Consider the following 22,824-nt stretch of genomic DNA (forward strand, 5'->3'; position numbering starts at 1 on the left):
GAGAGCATAACAAACATTGTATAATGTACTGTATATAAAATACTGTATTTTCAATCAAATCTTTTAATATTTTAAAATATTAAAAATATGTATAAAATAGACCATTTCATATACACGCCTGGCTAAAATCGATTAATAAACCGTGCACGTGCACACTAATTATGCATCACTGGGGTAGTGGAGGAACTGGGACAGACTGAATGCATATTGTCAGGTACCAGAGAAACAAATTATTAACAATGACATTCAAACTAATTTTATGTATAACTAATTAATCTATCTGAACCTATCAAATAATAAGACCTATTTAATACAAAAACAAAAACACAGATCATTTTACTTAATGGTCTGCTTCTCAGTCAAACTCAGGCAAAAATGTATTAATGCATCATACAGCTAATAATTATTCAGCAAAGACTTTGTAACAATGGAAACAATCTACTTTTTACCAAAGTTGTATTGGGAAATATCCACTTTTTGTTACCAAAGGTGCATTGGAACCTATTGTATCTGAAAGCTTTCTTCTTATTCTTCTGCTATTGAAGTCAATGGCAGCACATAGAACCGTTTGGAGGGAGGTTATGAAATTTGGCACACTGATAGAGGACAGTCTGGTCTTCAATTTTGGGTCTCTATCTTAAACCCTCTAGTGCTAGCAACAGCTTTTAATGCTAATAACTTTTGAATCGTAAGGCCTAGAATATTTATTTCCGAATGGAAACCATGGTTACAATTTATGCCCAACGACATTTTCTGGCATTTTGAATTTTCTGAAAAACCTAAATTTTACATCTACTCCTAGGCTGTACATCCGATTTGCACAAAGTTATCAAAAGCTTTTTGATAGACCAAACCACTCTTGTATAATGCATCAACGAATTTGACGTAGATTGCGTTGAAGAGGTCAAGCTATATCTTGTTTATATCTACTTTTTCTAACTTTCTATAGGCAGTACGTCAGATTCGCACAAAATTTGTCTGTAACTTCCAAAAACTACCCTGAGGTATGTCTTTTCTTCTAGGTTTTAAAGCTCCAATCCAGCAAGTTTACCTCCACTTTGTACCTTCATGAAACATTATCTTAGTTATCAATACATATAATCTTATATATAATGTATATCTTCATATATATTTATAAATGTTCCTGTTTTTCAGCCACGCTGTTTAAATCAAGTTTTAAGTTGTCATCCACCTCTGCAGCTACAGATAATTGCAGCTAGTTCTTTTTGGCAGCTTGCCAGAACGGTGATCAGGTAGGCTTGATCGTGTAATTGAATACCATGGATAAATCACCTCTTTTATGTGCAGTGCTGTGTAAAAGTATTTGCGCCCTTCCCAATTTGTTCTATTTTTGTGTATTTTTCATACTAAATTCTTTGAGCTTCAAATGAGTTATAATATAAAACAAAGGCAGCCTGAGTAAACACAAAATACAGTTTTCAAATGTGTATGTGTGTATATATATATATATATATATATATATATATATATATATATATATATATATATATATATTTATATTATTGAAGCAAAAAAGTTTTCCAACACCTGGATCACCCATGTGAAAAACGAACTGCCCCTTAAAATTAATAGCTGATTGTGCCACCTTTAGCAACAACAACTGCAAGCAAACACTTCTGATAACTGGAGATCAGTCTTTCACAACTCTGTAGTTGAATTTTGGCCCACTCTTCTTTGCAGAACTGCTTTAGTTCAGCCACATTGAATGGTTTTCGAGCATGAACTGCCCGTTTAAGTTCCTGCCACAGCATCTCAATCGGGTTCAAGTCAGGACTTTGACTAGGCCACTCCAAAACTTTAATTTAGCTTATTTTGAGCCATTCAGAGATGGACTTACTCCTATGCTTTGGATCATTGTCTTGCTGCATAATCCTGTTGTGTTGAGCTTCAACTCACAGACTGATGGCCAGAGGTTCTTCTTAATGATTTTCTGGTAGAGAGCAGAATTCATGTTTCCCTCTATTATTGCAAGTCATCCTGGCCCTGAAGCAGCAAAGCATCCCCACACCATCACACTACCACCACCATGCTTGACCATAGGTATTATGTTCTTTTTGTGGAATTCTGTTATTTTTATGCCAGATGTAACGGGACCCCTGCCTTCCAAACAGTTCCACTTTTGACAAATCAGTCCACAGAACACTCCCCCAGAAGGTTTAAGGATCATCAAGGTTTTGTCAAAATTCTGACAAGACTTAATGTTCTTCTGGGTTAGTGGTGGTTTTCGCCTTGCCACTCTTCAATGGATGCCATTTTTGCCCAGTGTCTTTCTGATAGTGGAGTCATGAACAGTGAGTGGTCTTTATTGATGTGAGAGAGGCCTGCCGTTCCTTGGATGTTGTCCTTGGCTTTGTGATTTCCTGGATGAGTCGTCGCTGTGCTCTTGGAGGAATTTTGGAAGGTCGTCCACTTCTAGGAAGGTTTACAACTGTGCCAAGTTTTCTCCATTTGAAAATAATGGCTCTCACTGTGGCTCTCACTCTGGAGTCCCAGAGCCTTTGAAATACACCAGTGTGGGAAGGGTTACAAAGCTATTTCAATCACCTTTTTCCTCATCCTTTCTGGAATTTCTTTTGACCTTGGTATAGTGTGCTACTGGGTGAGAGCTTTTAGCCAACATCATGCTGCTGAAAAAGTTCTATTTATGTGTTGATTTGATTGAACATGGCTAGCAGTAATCAGGCCTGGGTGTGTCCAGCTGAACCCCATTTTGAATGCAGTTTCATAGATTTGGGGGATTTAGTAACTAAGGGGGCAAATACTTTTTCCACATAGGCCCATTTGGTATTGGATAACTTTTATGCTTCAATAAATAACATTATCATTTAACAACTGTATTTTATGTTTACTCGGATTTCCTTCGTTTTATGTTAGATTTTTGAAACAACCGAGTATGAGATATACACAAAAACAGAAGAAATCAGGATGGGGGAAATACTTTTTCACAGCAATGTAAAAAGGTCCACACCATTCCTAGAGTCTGGCATAGTACAGTCAGAGGACTAAAAAGGATTTTTTAGAGCCAAACTATGCAATTCATCAATGAAGGAAATAAATGAAAGATGACAATTTCGTAAAGAAATGGGGTATATTTAATGTATATGGCACTGAAATAACAGAAAACCATGGCATTACAGAATTACATTTAAACATAAAAAATAAAAAATAATAAAAAAAAAAAAAAATATATATATATATATATATATATATATATATATATATATATATATATATATATATATATATATATATATATATATATAAAGTACAAATAGGGTCAGATCCATTTTCATACATTTCCAAACCGCTCAGCACGTTTACGCTTCTTTGCCTGAAAGAGAAAGAGCGGGAAAAAAAACAGAAAGATTGTGCAATTGAAAACAAGATCATAACAGACATAAGTGACATGAATGAACCTTATCATGGCAAATTCTTAAGAGTATTTTTATAGACTGTCCATTGCCTGTTTTTCTGCACTAAAACCCAACAAAAATTATCAATATAAACCAGCAGGCCACATTAATATTAAAGAAAGCCTACAAGACCTAGCCTGAAGGCCTATTCTATGCTGAAGGTCTATTCAGACCAAGCCAGAATTATCAGTACGAATGTTCACTGGTCTCTTCATCCGTCGACAATCCAAAGTTGTTTTTTTTATTTACAGAGAGCAGGCCCATTTGATACATAGACAACAAATTAATGCCAACTAATGCCTTCATCAGAAAAATAAAGGATACTGCATCTACATCCACTTGCGCTGTTAATTCAGCATGGACTTTAAGACATTTCCTTTAACTTAAACATTGGCCACCAACATTTACTCAGTTTACTAATTTAAACTAATTTCTCATGCTTCTGTGTCTACCATTCTGGCTACCGAGGGAATTCACAGCGGTCATTATCACAGCTGTGTACATCCCACCACAAGCCGACACAGACCGGGCACTCAAGGAACTGTACGGGATTATAAGCAAGCAGGAAACCGCGCACCCTGAGGCCGCATTCATTGAGACCGGGGACTTTAACAAAGCCAATTTTAAATCAATTGCACCAAAATACCACCAACACATCAGTTTAAACACACAAGGGGACCGGGTTTTGGACCATTGCTACTCTCCCTTCCGGGCTGGCTACAAATCCCTCCCCCGCCCACCATTTGGCAAATCGGACCACTCTTCCATTCTGCTTCTGCCGGCTTACAGGCAGAAACTGAAACAGGAAGCACCCGTCCTCAGAACGATCCAGTGTTGGTCGGACCAATCAGACTCTATGCTACAAGACTGTTTTGATCACGCGGACTGGGAGATGTTCTGGTCCGCCTCCGATGATGACATCGAGGTTTACGCTGATAGCATAACGTGTTTCATCAGAAAGTGCGCAGAGGATGTTGTTCCGTCCAAAACAATACGGATCTACCCAAACCAGAATCCTTGGATTAATAGGGAGGCACTTAATGCGCGGACCTCCGCTTTTAATTCTGGGAATGCGGAGGAGTTCAAAACGCCAGTACAGGAACAAGATTGAAGGACAGTTTAACACCACCAACTCTAGAAGCATGTGGCAGGGAATTAATATCATCACGGCTTTAAAGGGAATAAAAACTCTGCCGTGAACACCGCTGCCTCTCTCCCGGATGAGCTAAATACTTTTTATGCACGGTTCGAGGGAAATAACACAGCCCTCGCAGAGAGAGCTCTCGCGGCCGAAGCTACGGACGGCTGAGGTGCACTCTCCGTCTCTGTAGCGGATGTAACCCGATCCTTCTGACAGGTGAATATCCGTAAAGCCACGGGTCCAGACGGCATTCTGGGCCACGTCATCAGAGCGTGCGCGAACCAACTGGCTGTTGTTTTTACGGACATTTTCAACCTTTCCCTCTGCTTGTCTGTAGTCCTCACATGCTTTAAAACTTCCACCATTGTGCCTGTACCAAAGCGATCCAAAATCACTTGCTTAAATGACTGGCGTCCTGTTGCTCTGACCCCCATCATCAGCAAATGCTTTGAGAGACTAATCAGAGATTACATCTGCTCTGTGCTGCCTCCATCGCTGGACTCACTGCAGTTTGCTTACCGCAACAACTGCTCCACTGATGATGCCATTGCATCTACAATACACACTGCTCTCTCCCACCTGGATAAAAGCAACACTTATGTGAGAATGCTGTTTGTAGACTACAGCTCAGCATTCAACACCATAGTGCCCTCCAAGCTTGATGAGAAGCTCCGGGCTCTGGGCTTAAACAGCTCGCTGTGCAGCTGGATCCTGGACTTCTTGTCAAGCATCAATTTAGAATGGACAGTAACATCTCATCACTGACCCTCAAAACTGGAGCCCCACAGGGCTGTGTTCTTAGCCCACTCCTGTATTCCCTGTACACACATGACTGTGTGGAAACACATAGCTCCAATGCCATCAAGTTTGCTGATGATACGACGGTGGTAGGTCTGATCACTGACAATGATGAAACAGCCTACAGAGAGGAGGTGCACAATCTGACACACTGGTGTCAGGAGCACAACCTCTCCCTTAATGTCAGTAAGACAAAGGAGCTTGTGGTGGACTTCAGGAGAAGAGAAAGAGAACACAGCCCCATCACCATCAATAGAGCACCAGTGGAGAGAGTCAGCAGCTTCAAGTTCCTGGGTGTCCACATCACTGAGGAACTGGCATGGTCTGTCCACACTGAGGACATTGTGAAGAAGGCTCATAAGCACCTCTTCTTCCTGAGACGGCTGAGGAAGTTTGGAATAAACCAACACATCCTCACACGGTTCTACACCAGCACTGTAGAGAGCATCCTGACTGGCTGCATCTCCGCCTGGTATGGCAATAGCACCGCCCACAAACGCAAAGCCCTGCAAAGGGTGGTTTGAACTGCCAGACATATATACATATGATGAGGATCATCAGAGACTCCAGCCACCCGAGCCATGGGCTGCTCTTACTGCTACCATCAGGCAGGCAGTTTCACAGCATCAGGACCAGCACCAGCCGACTTCATGACAGCTTCTTCCACCAAGCAATCAGACTTATACATCAGCACCGCACTTTATTAATCTTATTATCTCAAACTGGACTGTCATAAATTATATTCTCTCTTAACACACTGGCAACTGACTATCAACCGACAGCCTGAATGTCAATACAGTACAATACAACCTACTGTACATTTTATATATACTATATATACTATTTTTTTTTATTGTATAATGTGTATTCTATATTGTGTGTATTGTATAATTTACATTGTATGTTATTTGTATATTGTGTTGTGTGTAATTATGTGTATATTAGATTTTAAATTGTGTTGTGTAAATTTGATGTTTATTGTAGATTGGTATATGTCTCATCACTGTCATGACTGCTATGTTGCTCGGAACTGCACCCAAGAATTTCACACACTATTGCACTTGTGTATATGGTTGTGTGACAATAAAAGTGATTTGATTTGATTTGGTTTTTAAACCATAACTTGCACTACACATAGATAACTAATATTGGCATTATGTTCATGCTGATTAGCCTGGTTTCCCCCAAGGTTATTTTTCTCCATTATCTACATCTTATGGAGTTTTGTGTACCTTGCCACAGTCACCTTTGGCTTGCTCACTGGGGGCATAAAGAGAAATAATATACAATGGCAAGAACAAGTATACAAACCCTTTGGAACTACCTGCATTTATGTATAAATTGGTCTTAAAATCTGGTTTGATCTTCATCCAAGTTACAACAATGAACAAACACAGTCTGTTTTAACAACGCACAAATTATTGTATTGTTCTTGTACATATTGAATACATCATTCAAACATTCACAGTGTAGGTTGGAAAAAGTATGTAAACCCTAGGCTAATGACATCAACAAAAGCTAATTAGAGTAAGGTTAGAGTAAGGAGTTGGCATACCTGGCATCCAATTAATGAAACGAGATTGGAGGTGTGGGTTAGAGCTGCTCTGACTTATAAAAATCACTCAAATATTTCAAGTTTGCTAAGCATCTGCTGACCTGGACCATACCCTTGCCAAAAAAGAGATCTCTGAAGACCTATCAAAAATTGTTGCTTTGCATAAAGCTGGAAAGGGTAACAAAGTTATCTTGAAGAGCTTAGATATTCATCTGTCCACAGTTAGACAAATTGTCTATATATGGAGATGATTTAGTACTGTGGCTACTCTCCCTAGAAGTGGTCGTCCAGCCAAGATGACTCAAAGGGCACACTGCAGAATACTCAGTGAGGTAAAAAAATACATAATCCTAGAGAGTCAGCTAAAGACACGAAGGAATCTTTGGAACTGGTTAACATCTCTGTTCATGAGTCTACTATACAGAAAACATTAAAAAGGCATGGTGTCTATGACAGGACACCATGAAGGAAGTCACTGCTTTCCAACATAAACATTGCTGCGTTGAATTGTTTCAAGAACACACAGCACTACGTATGCTGTAAAAAAGGAACCGCATACCAACATGAAAATATCATCCCAAAGGTAAAGTACAGTGGAGGGAGAATCATGATTTGGGGCTGCTTTGCTGCTTCAGGGCCTGGACCGCTTGCCATCATCAAGGGAAAAATGAATTCCCAAGTTTATCAAGATATCCTACAGGATAATATCAGGGTGGCTGTGCACCAGCTGTAGCTCAGTAGAACTTGGGTGATGCAGCAGGACAATGACCTTAGATATCGAAGTAAATCCACTATAGAATGGCTTCAAAAAAAGAAAATCCACCTTTTGGAGTGGCCCAGTTAGAGCCCAGACATAGAGAATAGAGATGCTGTGGAATGACTTCAAGAGAGCCGTGAACATTGTGCAGGTCTAATCCGTAGCTACCGGAAACAATTGGTTGAGGTTATTGCTGCCAAAGGAGGATCGACCAGTTATTAAATCCAAGGGATCACTTTTTCCAAAGCACTGTGAATGTTTAATGGGATGCATTCAATAAAGACATGAAAGATTATACATGTTTGTGTGTTGTTAGCTTAAACACATTGTGTTTATTCTACACTTGTTACTTTGAATGAGTTCACATTTTATGTCCAATTAATGCAGAAAACCAGCTAATTCCAAAGGGTTCACATACTTTTTCTTGCCACTTTACATTTGTGTGTGTGTAAAAAAAAAAAAAAGAAATTTTTTTTTTTTTATATATATCTACCACTAAATACCTACAGAACTGAGATCTGGGAATCTCAAAGTGTTGAACCAAAGTTTCCAAAGATCTAAACACTCCACTCCCATATAGGTCACAGAGTGTAGTAACCCCCCTCACAATCCACTCTGACCAGCAGAAAGGGGACCTTTCAATACATAATTTAGGGTTCAACCATATGCTCGAGGAAACATTTAAATAAATGTCCGAATTAAACACTCTGGACATTTTTGCCCATAACGCGTGCAAATGCAAGATAACGGGGTGTGACTTAACTAATCCGGTTAGTTTAATAGAAAGGCTTTGTAATGGCAAAATAGGGGCAAGAACTTCCTGTTCAACACAAAACCAGGGAGGGGCTCTCTCAGGTGGAAGCGACCAATGAGCCAAATGTCTGAGACCGAATGCATAATAACAAAACAAAATCTTGTGAGGCCCACTTTAATCAATCGGCCTATGCAACTTATTAAAATGTAATCTGGGACGTTTGCTATTCCAAATGAAGGACTTCACTATACTATCCAATTGCTTGAAATAAGAGAGGGAGACATATACAGGGAGAGACTGTAACAAGTAGTTAAATTTTGGAATACAATTCATTTTAATAACATTAACCTTCCCAATCACAGATAAATGTAATGAAGCCCATCTGGCCACATCGCTCGAAAATCTTTTAATTAAGGGGTCAAAATTAACTAACTAAATCAGACAAATTTGCTGGGAATAAAATGCCCAAATACTTAATGCCCTGTTTGGGCCACTGGAAGGCACCCGGCTGGAAAGCCATTACTGGGCAGTACGCTGTCAGAGCCAAAGCTTCGGATTTAGACCAATTGACTCTGTATCCTGAGAACTTAGAAAAGGAATTAATAATTCTGTGGAGACAAGGTATAGATCTAGTAGATTCAGAGACAAATAACAAAATATAATCTGCATAAAGCAAAATCTTATGTGATATACCTCCCGCCACCACCCCTGGAAAATCATCTTCCCTTCTTATCGCGGCTGCTAATGGTTCCAGGGCAAGACAGAACAATAATGGGGAAAGAGGGCAACCCTGCCGGGTACCCCTATCCAGAGTAAACTAATCTGAAACCACCACTACCGGGTGTCTATAAAGTAACTTTATCCAAACAATAAAAGTTTTCCCGAACCTGTATATTTCCAAAATCTTAAAAAGATAATCCCATTCTCCCATATCAAACGGCGTCTAGTGGGATGGCAGCGACTGGAGTCTGATATGAAGACACCAATCTGGATGAGCTCACAGATACTGTTACATCATATATCAGTTTCTGTGAGGATATGTGCATCCCTACTAGGATTTATATAACGTTTAACAATGACAAACCATGGTTTACAGCAGAACTCAGGCAGCTACGTCAGGCCAAAGAGGATGCTTACAGAGGCCTTGTCTTGTACAATCAGGCCAGGAACACACTGAATAAGGAAACAAGTTTTCAGCTAATGACCCTGCATCAGTGTGGAGTGGCATGAAACAACTTACGAATTACAGGACTCCTACCCACAATCCTGTGGTGGACCAACAACTGGCTGATGACCTGAATGTGTTCTACTGTTGATTTGAAAGGCCCAATCTCACACCCCACACCCGCTCTGACCTTCAATTCACACAAACACCAACATCTCCTGCAACCCCCCTCCTCCCCCCTCCTGTTACACAAGCTGCACTTAAGATCTGTGAAGATGATGTGTGTCGTGTCTTTCAAAAACAAAAGGAAAGCTCCCTGCTGCTTCAAATGCTCAATCATCATTCCTGTCCCAAAGAAACCAAAAATCACAGGACTTAATGACTACAGACCTATCGCCCTGACGTCTGTGGTCATGAAGTCATTTGAGAGACTGGTGATGGCCCACCTGAAGGACATCGCTGGACCCTTTTTAGATCCCTTTCAATTTGCTTATCGAGCAAACAGGTCTGTGGATGATGCAGTCAACATGGGATCGCATCATATCCTGCAACATCTGGACAGACCAGGGACATATGCAAGGATCCTTTTTGTGGACTTCAGTTTGGCTTTCAACAACATCATTCCAGCTATTCTCAGGACTAAATTACACCAACTCTCTGTTCCCACGTCTATCTGTCAGTGGATTACAAGCTTTCTGATGGACAGGCAGCAGCTGGTGAGACAGGGAAAACTCACTTCCAGCACCTGTACAATCAGCACTGGTGCCCCCCAGGGATGTGTGCTCTCCCCACTACTCTCCTCCCTCTACACCAATGTCTGCATCGCCAAGGACCCCTCTGCCAAACTCCTGAAGTTTGCAGATGACACCACTGTCATCGGCCTCATCCGAGATGACGATAAGTCTGCATACAGAAGGGAGATTAAACAGCTGGCTGTCTGGTGCAGTCAAAACATCCTTGAGCTGAACATGCTCAAAACGGTGGAGATGATTGTGGACTTTAGGAGGAACACCCCAACATTGTCCCCCCTCACCATTCTAAACAGCACTGTGGCAGCAGTGGAGTCATTCAAGTTCTGGGCACTACCATCTCACAGGACCTGAAGTGGGAGACCCACATTGACTCCATTGCAAAAAAGGCCCAGCAGAGGTTGTACTTCCTTCGCCAGTTGAGGAAGTTCAACCTGCCACAGGCGCTGCTGATACAGTTCTACTCAGCAGTCATTGAGTCTGTCCTCTGCACTTCAATAACTGTCTGGTTTGGTTCAGTTACAAAATTGGATATATATAATAATCCATAAAAGAATACAGTTTTCAGTCTCTAATATCATTGCTGACCCTCAGGGTTGTTATATTATTGTTTCGGGACAACTTTTTCATACCCTTGTTTTGCTAGTGAATGTTTATGTCCCTAACTAGGATAATGGGGGATATAAGCTTGTTTCGGGACTGCCCAATTTCAATTCACATTATTTGATTTTGAGGGATGATCTAAATTGTGTAATGGACCCTCTAATACCCCTCTAATCCTAAAATGGCAATCGAACTGTCTGCTTTTATGAGCCAGGCTGGGTGTGTAGGCCTATGATGCTTTAACCCCCACAGCAAGGTATTGTCCTTCTTTACACCACTGCTATTCAAGAATTGATTTTTTTATAGACAAAAATCTCCTCTCTTCATTAAAAGGGGTAGAATATTCAGCTATTGTAGAATCTGATCATGCTCCCTTACTACTCGACCCTTCTTTTCCCTTAAACTACACCAGCTGCCTGTGGCGCTTAAAACATTTTTTATTTATTTTTTATTTTTCTCCCAATTTGGAATGCCCAATTCTCAATGTGCTTTTAAGTCCTCGTGGTCGCGTAGTGATTTGCCTCAGTCTGGGTGGCGGAGGATGAATCCCAGTTGTCTCCGCGTCTGAGACCGTCAACCCGCGCATCTTATCACGTGGCTTGTTGAGCGTGTTGCTATGGAGACAGCACGTGTGGAGGCTTCATGCCATCCACCGCGGCAACCATGCTCAACTCACTATGCGCCCCACTGAGAACGAACCACATTATAGCGACCACGAGGAGTTTACCCCATGTGACTCTACCCTCCCTAGCAACCAGGCCAATTTAGTTGCTTAGGAGACCTGGCTGGAGTCACTCAGCACACCCTGGGATTCAAACTAGCGAGCTCCAGGGGTGGTAGCCAGCGTATTTTACCACTGAGCTACCCAGGCCCCCCTAATGGCACTTAAACACTTTGTTGTTATCAGATGAATCATTTTGCCAATTAATTTCTACTTCCATTGACAATTTTCTAAACTGTAACTCAACTGATCTGGTTTCACCCTCCCTCCTCTGGGAGACAATTATAGTAGTGCTCAGAGGGGAAATTATATCATATTCTGCTTTTATTTAAAAGAAAGTGGGGGAAAGAAAACGGCAACAGGTAATTGATGCAATATCGGAAATTGACAGTCGATATTCTAAATTTCCTACACCTGAATTCTATAAAGCAGGAGTGTCAAACTCAGTTCCTGGAGGGCCACAGTCCAGCAGAGTTTAGCTCCAACCCTAATTAAACACACCTGAAGCAGTTAATCAATGTCTTCAGGAGCGCTTGAAGATTACGAGGCGGCATTTTGGAGCAGGGCTGGAACTAAACTCTGCAGGGCTGCGGCCCTCCAGGAACTGATTTTGACACCCTTGCTATAAAGAAAGGATTGCACTTCAGACCCAAAATAACTTAATCTCAACATCTCATACAGAGCGGCTTATTCTTTGGTCACAAGGCTTTTTCTATGAGCATGGGGAAAAGGCTGGTTGACTCCAGGCTCATCAACTTAAATCCAGATCTGCAGCACAACTTATTTCCCAAATTGAAGATCAATCAGGGGAAATGTCTGTTAACCCCCTTACAATTAATACAACTTTTAAGACTTTTACGCTTACCTTTATAAATCAGTCACCTGTTAATCAGTCTTTGCTGATAGTTTTTTTTTTTTTTTAATAAAATAATGGTTCCTACCATCTCATCTGAGCAAAAAGAGAATTTAGATCAACCTCTTCAACTTGAGGAAATCTCTAAAGGTATCTAAGCAATGCAGAGTAGCAAGGCCCCTGGGGCTGATGGATTCCCAATTGAATTCTATAAGAAGTTTTCTGCCAAATTATCCACCTTTCTACTCAATATGTTTGAACATTCTCTATCTCAAGGCTTCCAGCCAAAATCTCTTACAGAAGCACTGATTACACTTTTACTGAAACCTGATAAGGAGGCAACTAAGTTTAGTTCATATAAACCAATTTCTGTTAAACTCTGATGTCAAAATTCTAGTAAAATTATTGGCTATCCAATTAGAGTCCCATTTGGTTGGTCAGACTGATGTCATAAAGGGTCACACTTATTTTCCAATGTTTGTGGTCTTCTCAATGTCCTTTACAATCCCTCATCTCATGATACCCCTGAATTTGTAGTGTCATTAAATGCTGAAAAGGCATTTGATCAGGTAGAGTGTAATTATCTTTTCTTTGCTACGGGAAGGTTTGGTTTTGGTCCCAAATTTATAGAGTGGATCTGTCTTCTGTTTACTTCTCCAGTTGCTTCTGTGGTTACTAATAAACTGAGGTCAAAAAAATTTTTATGTCAAGGGGTACTCATCAAGGGTGCCCATTAAGCCCCCTTCTGTTTACTATTGCAATAGAACCATTATCTCTAATACTTAAGGCTACACCTTCAATCCGTGGTATTTGCAAATGGGGTGAGGAGCAAAAACTCTCATTATATGCTGACAACATAATTTTGGTACTTTTTCAGGTTATAAGATAAATATCTCCAAAAGTGAATGTATGCCTGTAAATACACTGGCTAGGAATATACATGTTTGGGTTTAAATATTTAGTTATTAACATTACATGTAATTTCAAGGGTCTTTATGAAAATAATTTTGTTCCATTTTTAACTGAACTTAAATCTGACCTTCAAAAATGGAGGATTCTTCACTTGACTTTAGTTGGCAGGGTGAATTGTGTAAAAATGACTGTCCTTCCTAGTTCCTAAGGTCTTATACTCATTTCAGTGTCTCCCTATTTATCCAAAACTCTTTTTAGTATGAGAGATAAATAGATTTCTAGATTTATATGGGATGGAAAAGCTCTTAGGATTAGGAAAGAGTTCCTTCAGAAACACAAAGTTGATGGGGGTTTAGCTCTTCATAATTTTATGTTCTACTATTGGGTGGCTCAGATACATATGATAGCTTACTGGATGCATTCACCAGCCACTGACTGGTGTGAGGCAGAGTCTAAATCTTGTATAACAACTTCTCTACAAGCCCTAGTTACATCTAGCTTACCTATTAATACTGTACAGTACACATCTAGTCCTGTTGTTTATTCTACTCTTAAAATATGGACACAGCTACATCAGCATTTCCAGTTGCGACAAACACTTCTGCTTCAAAGCCCAATATGTAACAATCATACTTTCCTGCCAGCTAAACTAGATTTCACTTTTACACAATGGCATAATAAGGGCATTGCACAGTTTAGTGATCTTTACACAGATAACACATTCGCCAATTTTAATGATCTTGGCTCCAAACTCAATCTCAATCAGACAGATCTTTTTCGTTATTTTCAGGTTTGTCACTTTGCGAAAACTAACTGCCCATCATTCCCTAATATTCCGTCAAGATCTCCTGCAGATTTTCTCTTAGAAGCACCCCTCCACTTGCAAGTTTTTATATCATTCGTCTATTTAATAATGTTTACAAACAGCATAGGAACAGGTAAAATTAAGGATAATGGTTAAAAAGAGCTTGGAATAGAACTTCCAGATGAAATTTGGAGCAGTGCACGGCCAAGAGTGAATGGTAGTACTTCTTGTGCATAACTGAATTTAATACAGTTTAAGGTTCTGCACTGTTTACATCTAAGCAGAGCACGAATATCTTCCTTTAATCTAATTTTGATAAAACAAGCAAAAGATGCTGGTGTAGCAGATTTAACACACATGATCTGGTTTTGTCCAAAATTGATTAAGTATTGATCCACTGTTTGACATACTCTCTAAAGTATGTGATGTATGGTTGGAGCAGAGTGCTAGAATTGGTATATTCAAGGTTCCAAGTGGGGAATTGAACTTGACATATAGGCAAATCAATGCCATTTCATTTGCATCCTTATTAGCTCGTAGACAAATTTTGTTGCACTTGAAATCTGCAAACCCACCTAAAGCTGCACATTGGCTTCAGGATTTGATGTTATATTTACATTTAGAAAAGATAAAATATTCAATTAGAACAGTGGTCCTCAATTTTTTGATGAACGCCGGATTAACAAAGACGAGTCTGCCCTATTCCAACCTTGCTGAAGCACCCCCAGATCATCACCGATCCTCCATCAAATTTCTCAGTGTGTGCGAGACACTGTGGCTTGAAGGCCTCTCCAGGCCTCCATCTAAATATTAGATGACCAGGTGGAGGACCGGTGATGATCTGTGGGTGCTTCAGTAAGGCTGGAATCGGGCAGATTCATCTTTGTGAAGGACACATGAATCAAGCCACGTTCATGGTTGTCCTGGAAGAAAACTTGCTTCTTTCTGCTCTGACAATGTTCCCCCAACTCTGAGGATTAGGTTTTCCAGCAGGACAATGCTCCATGCCACACAGCCAGGTCAATCAAGGTGTGGATGGAGGACCACCGGATCAAGACCCTGTAATGGCCAGCCCAGTCTCCAGACCTGAACCCCATTGAAAACCTCTGGAATGTGATCAAGAGGAAGATGGATGGCAACAAGTCATCAAACAAAGCTGAGCTGCTTGAATTTTTGAGCCAGGAGTGGCATAAAGCCAAGACGCATGAAAGCTGTGATTGAAAATCAGGGTTATTCCATCAAATATTGATTTCTGAACTTTTCCCAAGTTAAAACATTAGTATTGTGTTGTTTAAAAATGAATATGAACTTGTTTTCTTTGCATTATTCGAGGTCTGAAATCACTGAAACCAGTTGTCATTTTCTGCAAATAAATGCCCTAAATAACATTTTTATTTGGAATCTGGGAGACATTTTGTCAGTACTTAATAGAATTAAACAAAAATGTTCATTTTACTCAAACACAAATAAACAGTAAATCCAGACAAACTGATAATTTTGCAGTGGTCTCTTAATTTATCCAGAGCTTATATATATATATATATATATATATATATATATATATATACACACACACACACACACACACAGCATAAATGAGTACACCTCCTCTAAGACCTAACAAATTCAACTCTCTCGCTTTACAAATAAGACATATCTGGTGTTCATTTATAATGTAACGTTTAAGCAACATCAAAATGATAAAAGGCCTTGTCGCAAAAATGAGTACACCTTCCTGAAAGTTATAATATAAAACTTAAAATATTTTCTGGTGCTAGATGAGGGACATTGATCAGCAGATTATTCTATTGAACATCACACTCAAATAGACATAGTTGGTTAAAGTGTAAAAGTTTTACTTCTCATTGAATCACTCTCAGACTCGATGCTGACAACAAATGGACCACATGGGAGAAAATCGTAAAGTAAATAAAAAAAGAAAATTATTTAATTGCACAAAAGGGAACAATGGTACAAGAGTATTAGCAAATCACTGTTATTGGCTCAAAACACAGTAGCAAAAATAACACAGAAATTCAAAAAGAATGGACTTGTGACAAGACTGCTGAAATGTTCAGACAGTCGCTGTAAGCTTTCACCTCATGATGAGCGATTTCTGCCAAGAAATGCCAAGCATGTGCCTCAGAGCTGGCAAAAGCTGTGGGAAGCCAAACTGGAGGGATTGTTTCATCTCACACAGTAAGACACACTCTGCAAGAAGTGGAATGCACGGTTGTCATCCACACAGAAAGGCACTGCTGAACCCAAACCATAAAAAGCTCGTTTAGCTTTTGCCATGGCCCATACTGATAAAGGTGCAGACCTTTGAGAATCTATAAGCTTGTCTCATGAGCTCAAAATCATTTTTTGTTTTTGGATCCGATGAAATCCAAAATGCATGGTGTCACACGGGAGTACAGTGGGAAGTGCATGGTACCCACAGTGATGTACAGTGGTGGTAAAATTCTTATATTGGGATTTAGGTGTGCTGAAGGTGTGGGGTAATTGTATTTCAATGGCATAATGAACTCACAGATATTTTTTTTTTTTTTTTTTTAAATGAAGATGCCACCCTCTCTTCCCACCACAAAGTCGGGCACTTTTTTTTTATTTTACCATGACAACAACCCTAACATTTTTCCAAAGCCACTGCTGCATTCCTATGGATAAACAAGATAGTATGTCACCCAACCTCAACCCTATTTAAGCACCTGTGGGGCGCAAGTCGATCCTCACTCCCCATTAAACAGAGTACTCAAGGAGGTCATCCTCCAGGAGTGGAAGAGGATGTGCGTGACAATATGTCATTAACTTGTACACTTGATGTCAAGAAGGGTCAGAGCAATATTTAAAATTATGGAGAACTTTCTAAGTACTAAAATATTGCATACTATTTGAATTTATTCAAGAGTGTACTAATGTTTGCAACCCTTTACTTAAGCAAAACTGCCTAATTTAATTATTTTACAGATATTGATAACATATACACTACCGTTCAAAGGTTTGGGGTCACTTTCCTGAAATGTTTCTCATGATCTTAAAAACCTTTTGATCAGAAGGCATATGCTTAAATGTTTGAAATTTGTTTTGTAGACAAAAATATAAAAGTTTTTGAAATGGATGACTTTGAATAATTAAGAAAAGCAGCCACTAAGTGCCCAACATAAATGGGAACTCCTTCAATACTGTTTAAAAAGCACCCCAGGGTGATACCTCAAGAAGTTGGTTGAGAAAATGCCAAGAGTACATTTCTGCAAAATCTAGGCAAAGTGTGGCCACTTTGAAAATGCTAAATATAACAAAGTTTTTATTTATTTTGGATTTTTTTTAGTCATAACATAATTCCCATATTTCCATTTCTATTATTCCATAGTTGTGATGACTTTACTATTATTCTAAAATGTGAAAAAAAAAAAAAAAAAAATATATATATATATATATATATATATATATATATATATATAAAGAATGTGTAAGTGACCCTAAACTTTTGAATGGTAGTGCATTTCGATTATGTTATTAAGTATATGTTAAATACATTTCAATTTTGTCATCTTCGCATAAATTGTAATAGTAATCATTTAGAAATAGAATTATATCTTTATGTTCAGAGGGGGCGTACTCATTTATGCTGTGTACTGTATATATATATATATATATATATATATATATATATATATATATATATATATATATATATATATATATATATACACTGAACAAAAATATAAACGCAACATGCAACAAAGATTTTACTGAGTTACAGTTCATTTAAGGAAATCAGTCAATTGAAATAAATTCATTAGGCCCTAATGAAAGCTCAGAAACATGGGACCAACAATTTACATGTTGCGTTTATATTTTTGTTCAGTATGTATATATATATATATGAGCGGCAGTTCTGTGGACAGAAATGTCTTGATGCAAGAGGTCAACAGAGAATGGCCAGACTGGTTTAAACGGACAAAGTCTACGGTAACTCAGATAACGGCTCTGTACATTTGTGGTGAGAAGAATAGCATCTCAAAATGCCATTCTGAGCTGCGGGTTGGCACTGTTTTGGCGGCACGAGGGGGACCTACACAATATTAGGCAGGTGGTTTTAATGTTGTGGCTGATTGGTGTGTGTGTGTGTGTGTGTGTGTGTGTATGTATATATATATATATATATATATATATATATATATATATATACATATATATATATACACATACATACATACATACATACATACATATACATACATATACATACACACACACACACACAAACATACACATACACAGTGCTGTTAAAAAGTATTTGCCCCCTTCCTGATTTGTTCTATTTTTGTGTATTTTTCATACTAAATTGTTTTAGACCTTCAAACAAGACATAACATAAAACAAAGGCATCCTGAGGAAACATAAAATACAGTTTTCAAATATATATTTTTTATTGAATCAAAAAAGTTATCCAACACCTAGATCACTCATGTGAAAAACAAACTGCCCCCTTAAACTTAATAGCTGGTTGTGTCACCTTTAACAACTGCAAGCAAACGCTTCCAATAACTGGAGATCAGTCTTTCACAATGCTGTGGTGGAATTTGTCTCACTCTACTTTGCAGAACTGCTTTAGTTCAGCCACATTGGAGGGTTTTCAAGCATGAACTGCCCATTTAAGGTCCTGCCACAGCATCTCAATCAGGTTCAAGTCAGGACTTTGACTAGGCCACTCCAAAACTTTAATTTTGCTTCTTTTGAGCCATTTAGAGGTGGACTTACTTCTATGCTTTGGTTCCTTGTCTTGCTGCATAATCCAGTTGTGCCTGAGCTTCAACTCACAGACTGATGACCGGACGTTCTTCTTTAGGATTTTCTGGTAGAGAGTGGAATTCATGTTTCCCTCAATTATTGCAAGTTGCCCTGGCCCTGAGCAGCAAAGCATCACCACACCATCACACTACCACCACCATGCTTGTCCATAGGTATGATGTACTTTTTGTGGAATTCTGTGTTTGATTTACACCAGATGTAACAGGACCCCTGTTTTCCAAACAGTTCCACTTTCGACTCATCAGTCCAAAGAACATTCACCCAAAAGGTTTGAGGATCATCAAGGTGTGTTTTGGCAAAATTCAGATGAGCCTTAATGTTCTTCTGGGTTAGCAGTAGTTTTCACCTCACCACTCTTCCGTGGATGCCATTTTTGGCCAGTGTCTTTCTGATAGTAGAGTCATGAACAATGACCTTTATTGATGTGAGAGAGGCCTGCAGTTCCTTGGATGCTGTCCTTGGCATTTTGGCGACTTCCTGGATGAGTCGTCGCTGTGCTCTTGGAGGAATTTTAGAAGGTTGGCCACTTCTGGGAAGGTTCACTACTGTGCCAAGTTTTCTCCATTTGGAGATAATGGCTCTCACTGTGGTTCTTTGGAATCCCAGAGCTTTGAAATAGCTTTGTAACCCTTCTAAGACTTATGTATTTCAATCACCTTTTTCCTCATAATTTCTGGAATTTCTTTCAACCTTGGCATAGTGTGCTACTGGGTGAGACCTTTTAGCCAACTTCATGTTGCTGAATAAGTTTTATTTAAGTGTTAATTTGATTAAGCAGGGCTGTCAGTAATCATGCCTGGGTGTGTCTAGTCCAGCTGAACCCCATTATGAATGCAGTTTCATAGATTTGGGGATTTAGTAATTAAGGCAAATAATTTTTCACACAGGCTCTGTTGGTACTGGATAACTTTTTTTGCTTCAATAAATAATTTATAATTTAAAAATTGTATTTTGTGTTTACCCAGATTGCCTTTGTTTTAAGTTAAGATTTTGTTTGAATTTTTGAAACAATTTAGTATAAGATTACACAAAAACAGAAGAAATCAGGATTGGGGGGGGGGGGAAGGGGGGGGGTGCAAATACTACTTTACAGCACTGTAATAAGCAAGAACGAGAAGCAATCGAAAGAATACGGTGTCCAGCTGCGGGGGGTGACAGGTGGCTAACCCTAACGCCCCTGATCGCTGCCCCACCACCAGGAGATGTTGCGAGATTAATGGTGTGAATCATCTGTGATAGGTAGCTCTCGGCTGATGACCCTGTAGCTGGACAACTGAAGGCACCGTTGGAGGTGCTACAGGCAGCAATGCCCAGCAGGTTTAGACATTTACCTGTGCATCTTATTAAAATTCTGGGAACCCAGTGACTGCTGTGAATAGGGCAGATGGAATGCAGGGAAGACCGGAAGACTGTCAGAAAAGACTGACTGACTGCAGGGACCACAGGGGTGAGCAGGTGAGTTACCTTTCCCACAGGTCTTCAAACATGGGACATTCTAACTAACTGAGAGTACTATACAATAAAAACAGCTCCTCAGAGAGGTGGGATGGAAGATGGACCAATTAGGATGGACTCTACGGACAAGACTGGAATGGCCACGGATAATGAGAAAAGGATCCTTAGGAAATGCAGCTGCGGGTGGACAAGGGTAATGACTTACAAGTGGCTGTGAGTTCATCAAGGAAGGATGAAATGTGGCGGGAACAGCCAGACACGACCTTGCACTGCAGCAGCAGGTCAGACAAGGATACAGAGCCTGGTCAAGTACCACAGTGCTACTGAATCCACTGTCGTGGAGGGTCACCAAGAAGACCAGTACCGCCAGCAGAACAAGTCATGCCCATGAGGTGAGCCGAAAGAAGATACAACTGTTAACCCACAGACCAGAAAAGGAAGGCAAGACAATGAAAAGGAGCCAGGGATAAGGAAACTAATTAATTGGTCAAGATCTAACGATAATGAAGCCTGGAGCAGACTAGACCAAGACCTGTGCTCCACCTTGGAGAATGCACTTTGCGGAAGGGTGGAGGCTTTATAATGTTTAGTGACATTGTCTATAAAGAATGTGTAGGTAGATTTGGGGATGCGTCAGTAAAGAGATGTGGTCCCAGAGTGATAGGTAGGAGAGAAAAGGAAATATTTCAGCTGGTGAAAGAGCAAGGCATAGAGAAGAGCAGATGAGCATGAGGAGGAGGGCTTAAAGGTACTGTGGGATGGCATAAGGGCTTGGTTGTCGGTTTTGTGGAGGGCAAAGAGAATTTGACAGCAGAGAAGGAAGGAGCATGAGAGGATAAAATTTGTCAAGGATACTTTTAAATTTGCCAGAAATCTTCTCGAAGAGATACGGAAAGCTGGTGATGCCGAAGCAAGATCTAGAAGATCACATAAAAGAACTAGGGGATACCCATAAAGACAGCCCGCTAGGCTTGTCCCCCAGCCAGCGGAGCCAGTAGTGTGATTTGATGTAGCTCCACCCAAGCTGAGTGAGATCAGGCAAGTGGTAGAAAGAGCCAGGGCAACTTCAGCCCCTGGCCCAGACGGGATACCTTATATATCTTTTTTTTTTTTGTATAAGCGGTGCCCAACAGCAGTATTATAGTACTTGAGATCGCTCTTGAAACCACTTTTTGAAGGTTTCGGTCTCGTCTCGGAATTGACCACATTTTTACTCAGTCTTGTCTCTGTCTCAGACAAAGAGGACTCGGAATTTTATTTCAAGACCGGTCAAGACCACAACTGCAGGGATACCACTAAATTGCTTATGCATTGTCTGATTTATTTGTTAACATCATGAGATGTCAGCCAAATCTTCTGTAATACAATTTGGCTACCTAAACCAGTGTTTCGTGAAAGATTGTCAGGTGTGCCACGGAAAATTGTCAGACTCCTCAAAATAAATAAATACAGTTCTTTTCTGGCATTTTAGTGAAGGCATAGAGATGGTAGAAGAGTTTTAAAGTTGCCAATTCAGTATATTTGCCATTACGAAGTATTTTATGCAACCAGTTTAAATATTTTGTCCATCATTACAATATTGTTCTAACAAACTCTAGCCCACTGTCAAATGCAGCTCCTCACATGCCCACAAAATTATGCTTCATCACACTTGTGTAAAAACATTCAGTCAGTGAGCCAAATGAATGAACAGAATACAACAGGTGTATTGTTTTACTTAAAGACTAAAAGCTGTTTATTTGTGCACAGCATAGAGTTACAGATGTTATGAACAGATGTGGCTTACTTGTCGCGTTTCTCTCATGAAACATAAAAAGAATGAGAAACTATTACTAAAAGCAAATTGTCCTGTTTTAAGTCCAAAAACACCATGATTCGATGTGTAGATTCTGATCGGTACTGTAATCTTCATGGAGTGCGTTTGACATCTGAACTGGTGAATGGAGGCCGGGTGGCTGCTCCCGCATCCTAGTGCCTGCTAGATCCAACCTCTGTAAGTGCGACTTGTGTTTTTTTCTCTCTATCAACAACGCGATTTTTACCTGGTGTGACTTATAGTCAGGTGTGACTTTTTTTTCTGGAAAATACAGTAAATAATTGTTTTTATTTGCTGTGCCGTTGCAAGAATTAATTTGCAAGAACAAGTCTACAAATTGGAAAAGACACAAATTTGTTGGTTTTTCATTATCCAGTTAGCGCTCTTGGCATCTGTGACCTCATTATACAGCATACCTATGTAACTTGCATTTTTTGCACAGCTGAATTTCAAACATTACCAGTAAACGCTACTAAGACAGACAGAAA

General features: G+C 39.7%; 1 protein-coding gene across 1 annotated transcript in view; it reads right to left on the reverse strand.

The window, feature by feature from the left end:
* Positions 1-3,205: 3,205 nt before the first annotated feature.
* Positions 3,206-22,824, reverse strand: part of sarnp (SAP domain containing ribonucleoprotein) — a 105,016-nt gene continuing 85,397 nt past the window's right edge. Inside the window, exon 11 of the mRNA XM_051676688.1 lies at positions 3,206-3,352. Within this exon, the coding sequence (XP_051532648.1) occupies positions 3,311-3,352 (42 nt within the window). The 3' untranslated portion in view covers positions 3,206-3,310. The remainder of the gene's footprint in view (positions 3,353-22,824) is intronic.

This window comes from Myxocyprinus asiaticus, chromosome 37 (assembly GCF_019703515.2).
Source record: "Myxocyprinus asiaticus isolate MX2 ecotype Aquarium Trade chromosome 37, UBuf_Myxa_2, whole genome shotgun sequence".
NCBI lineage: Eukaryota > Metazoa > Chordata > Actinopteri > Cypriniformes > Catostomidae > Myxocyprinus > Myxocyprinus asiaticus.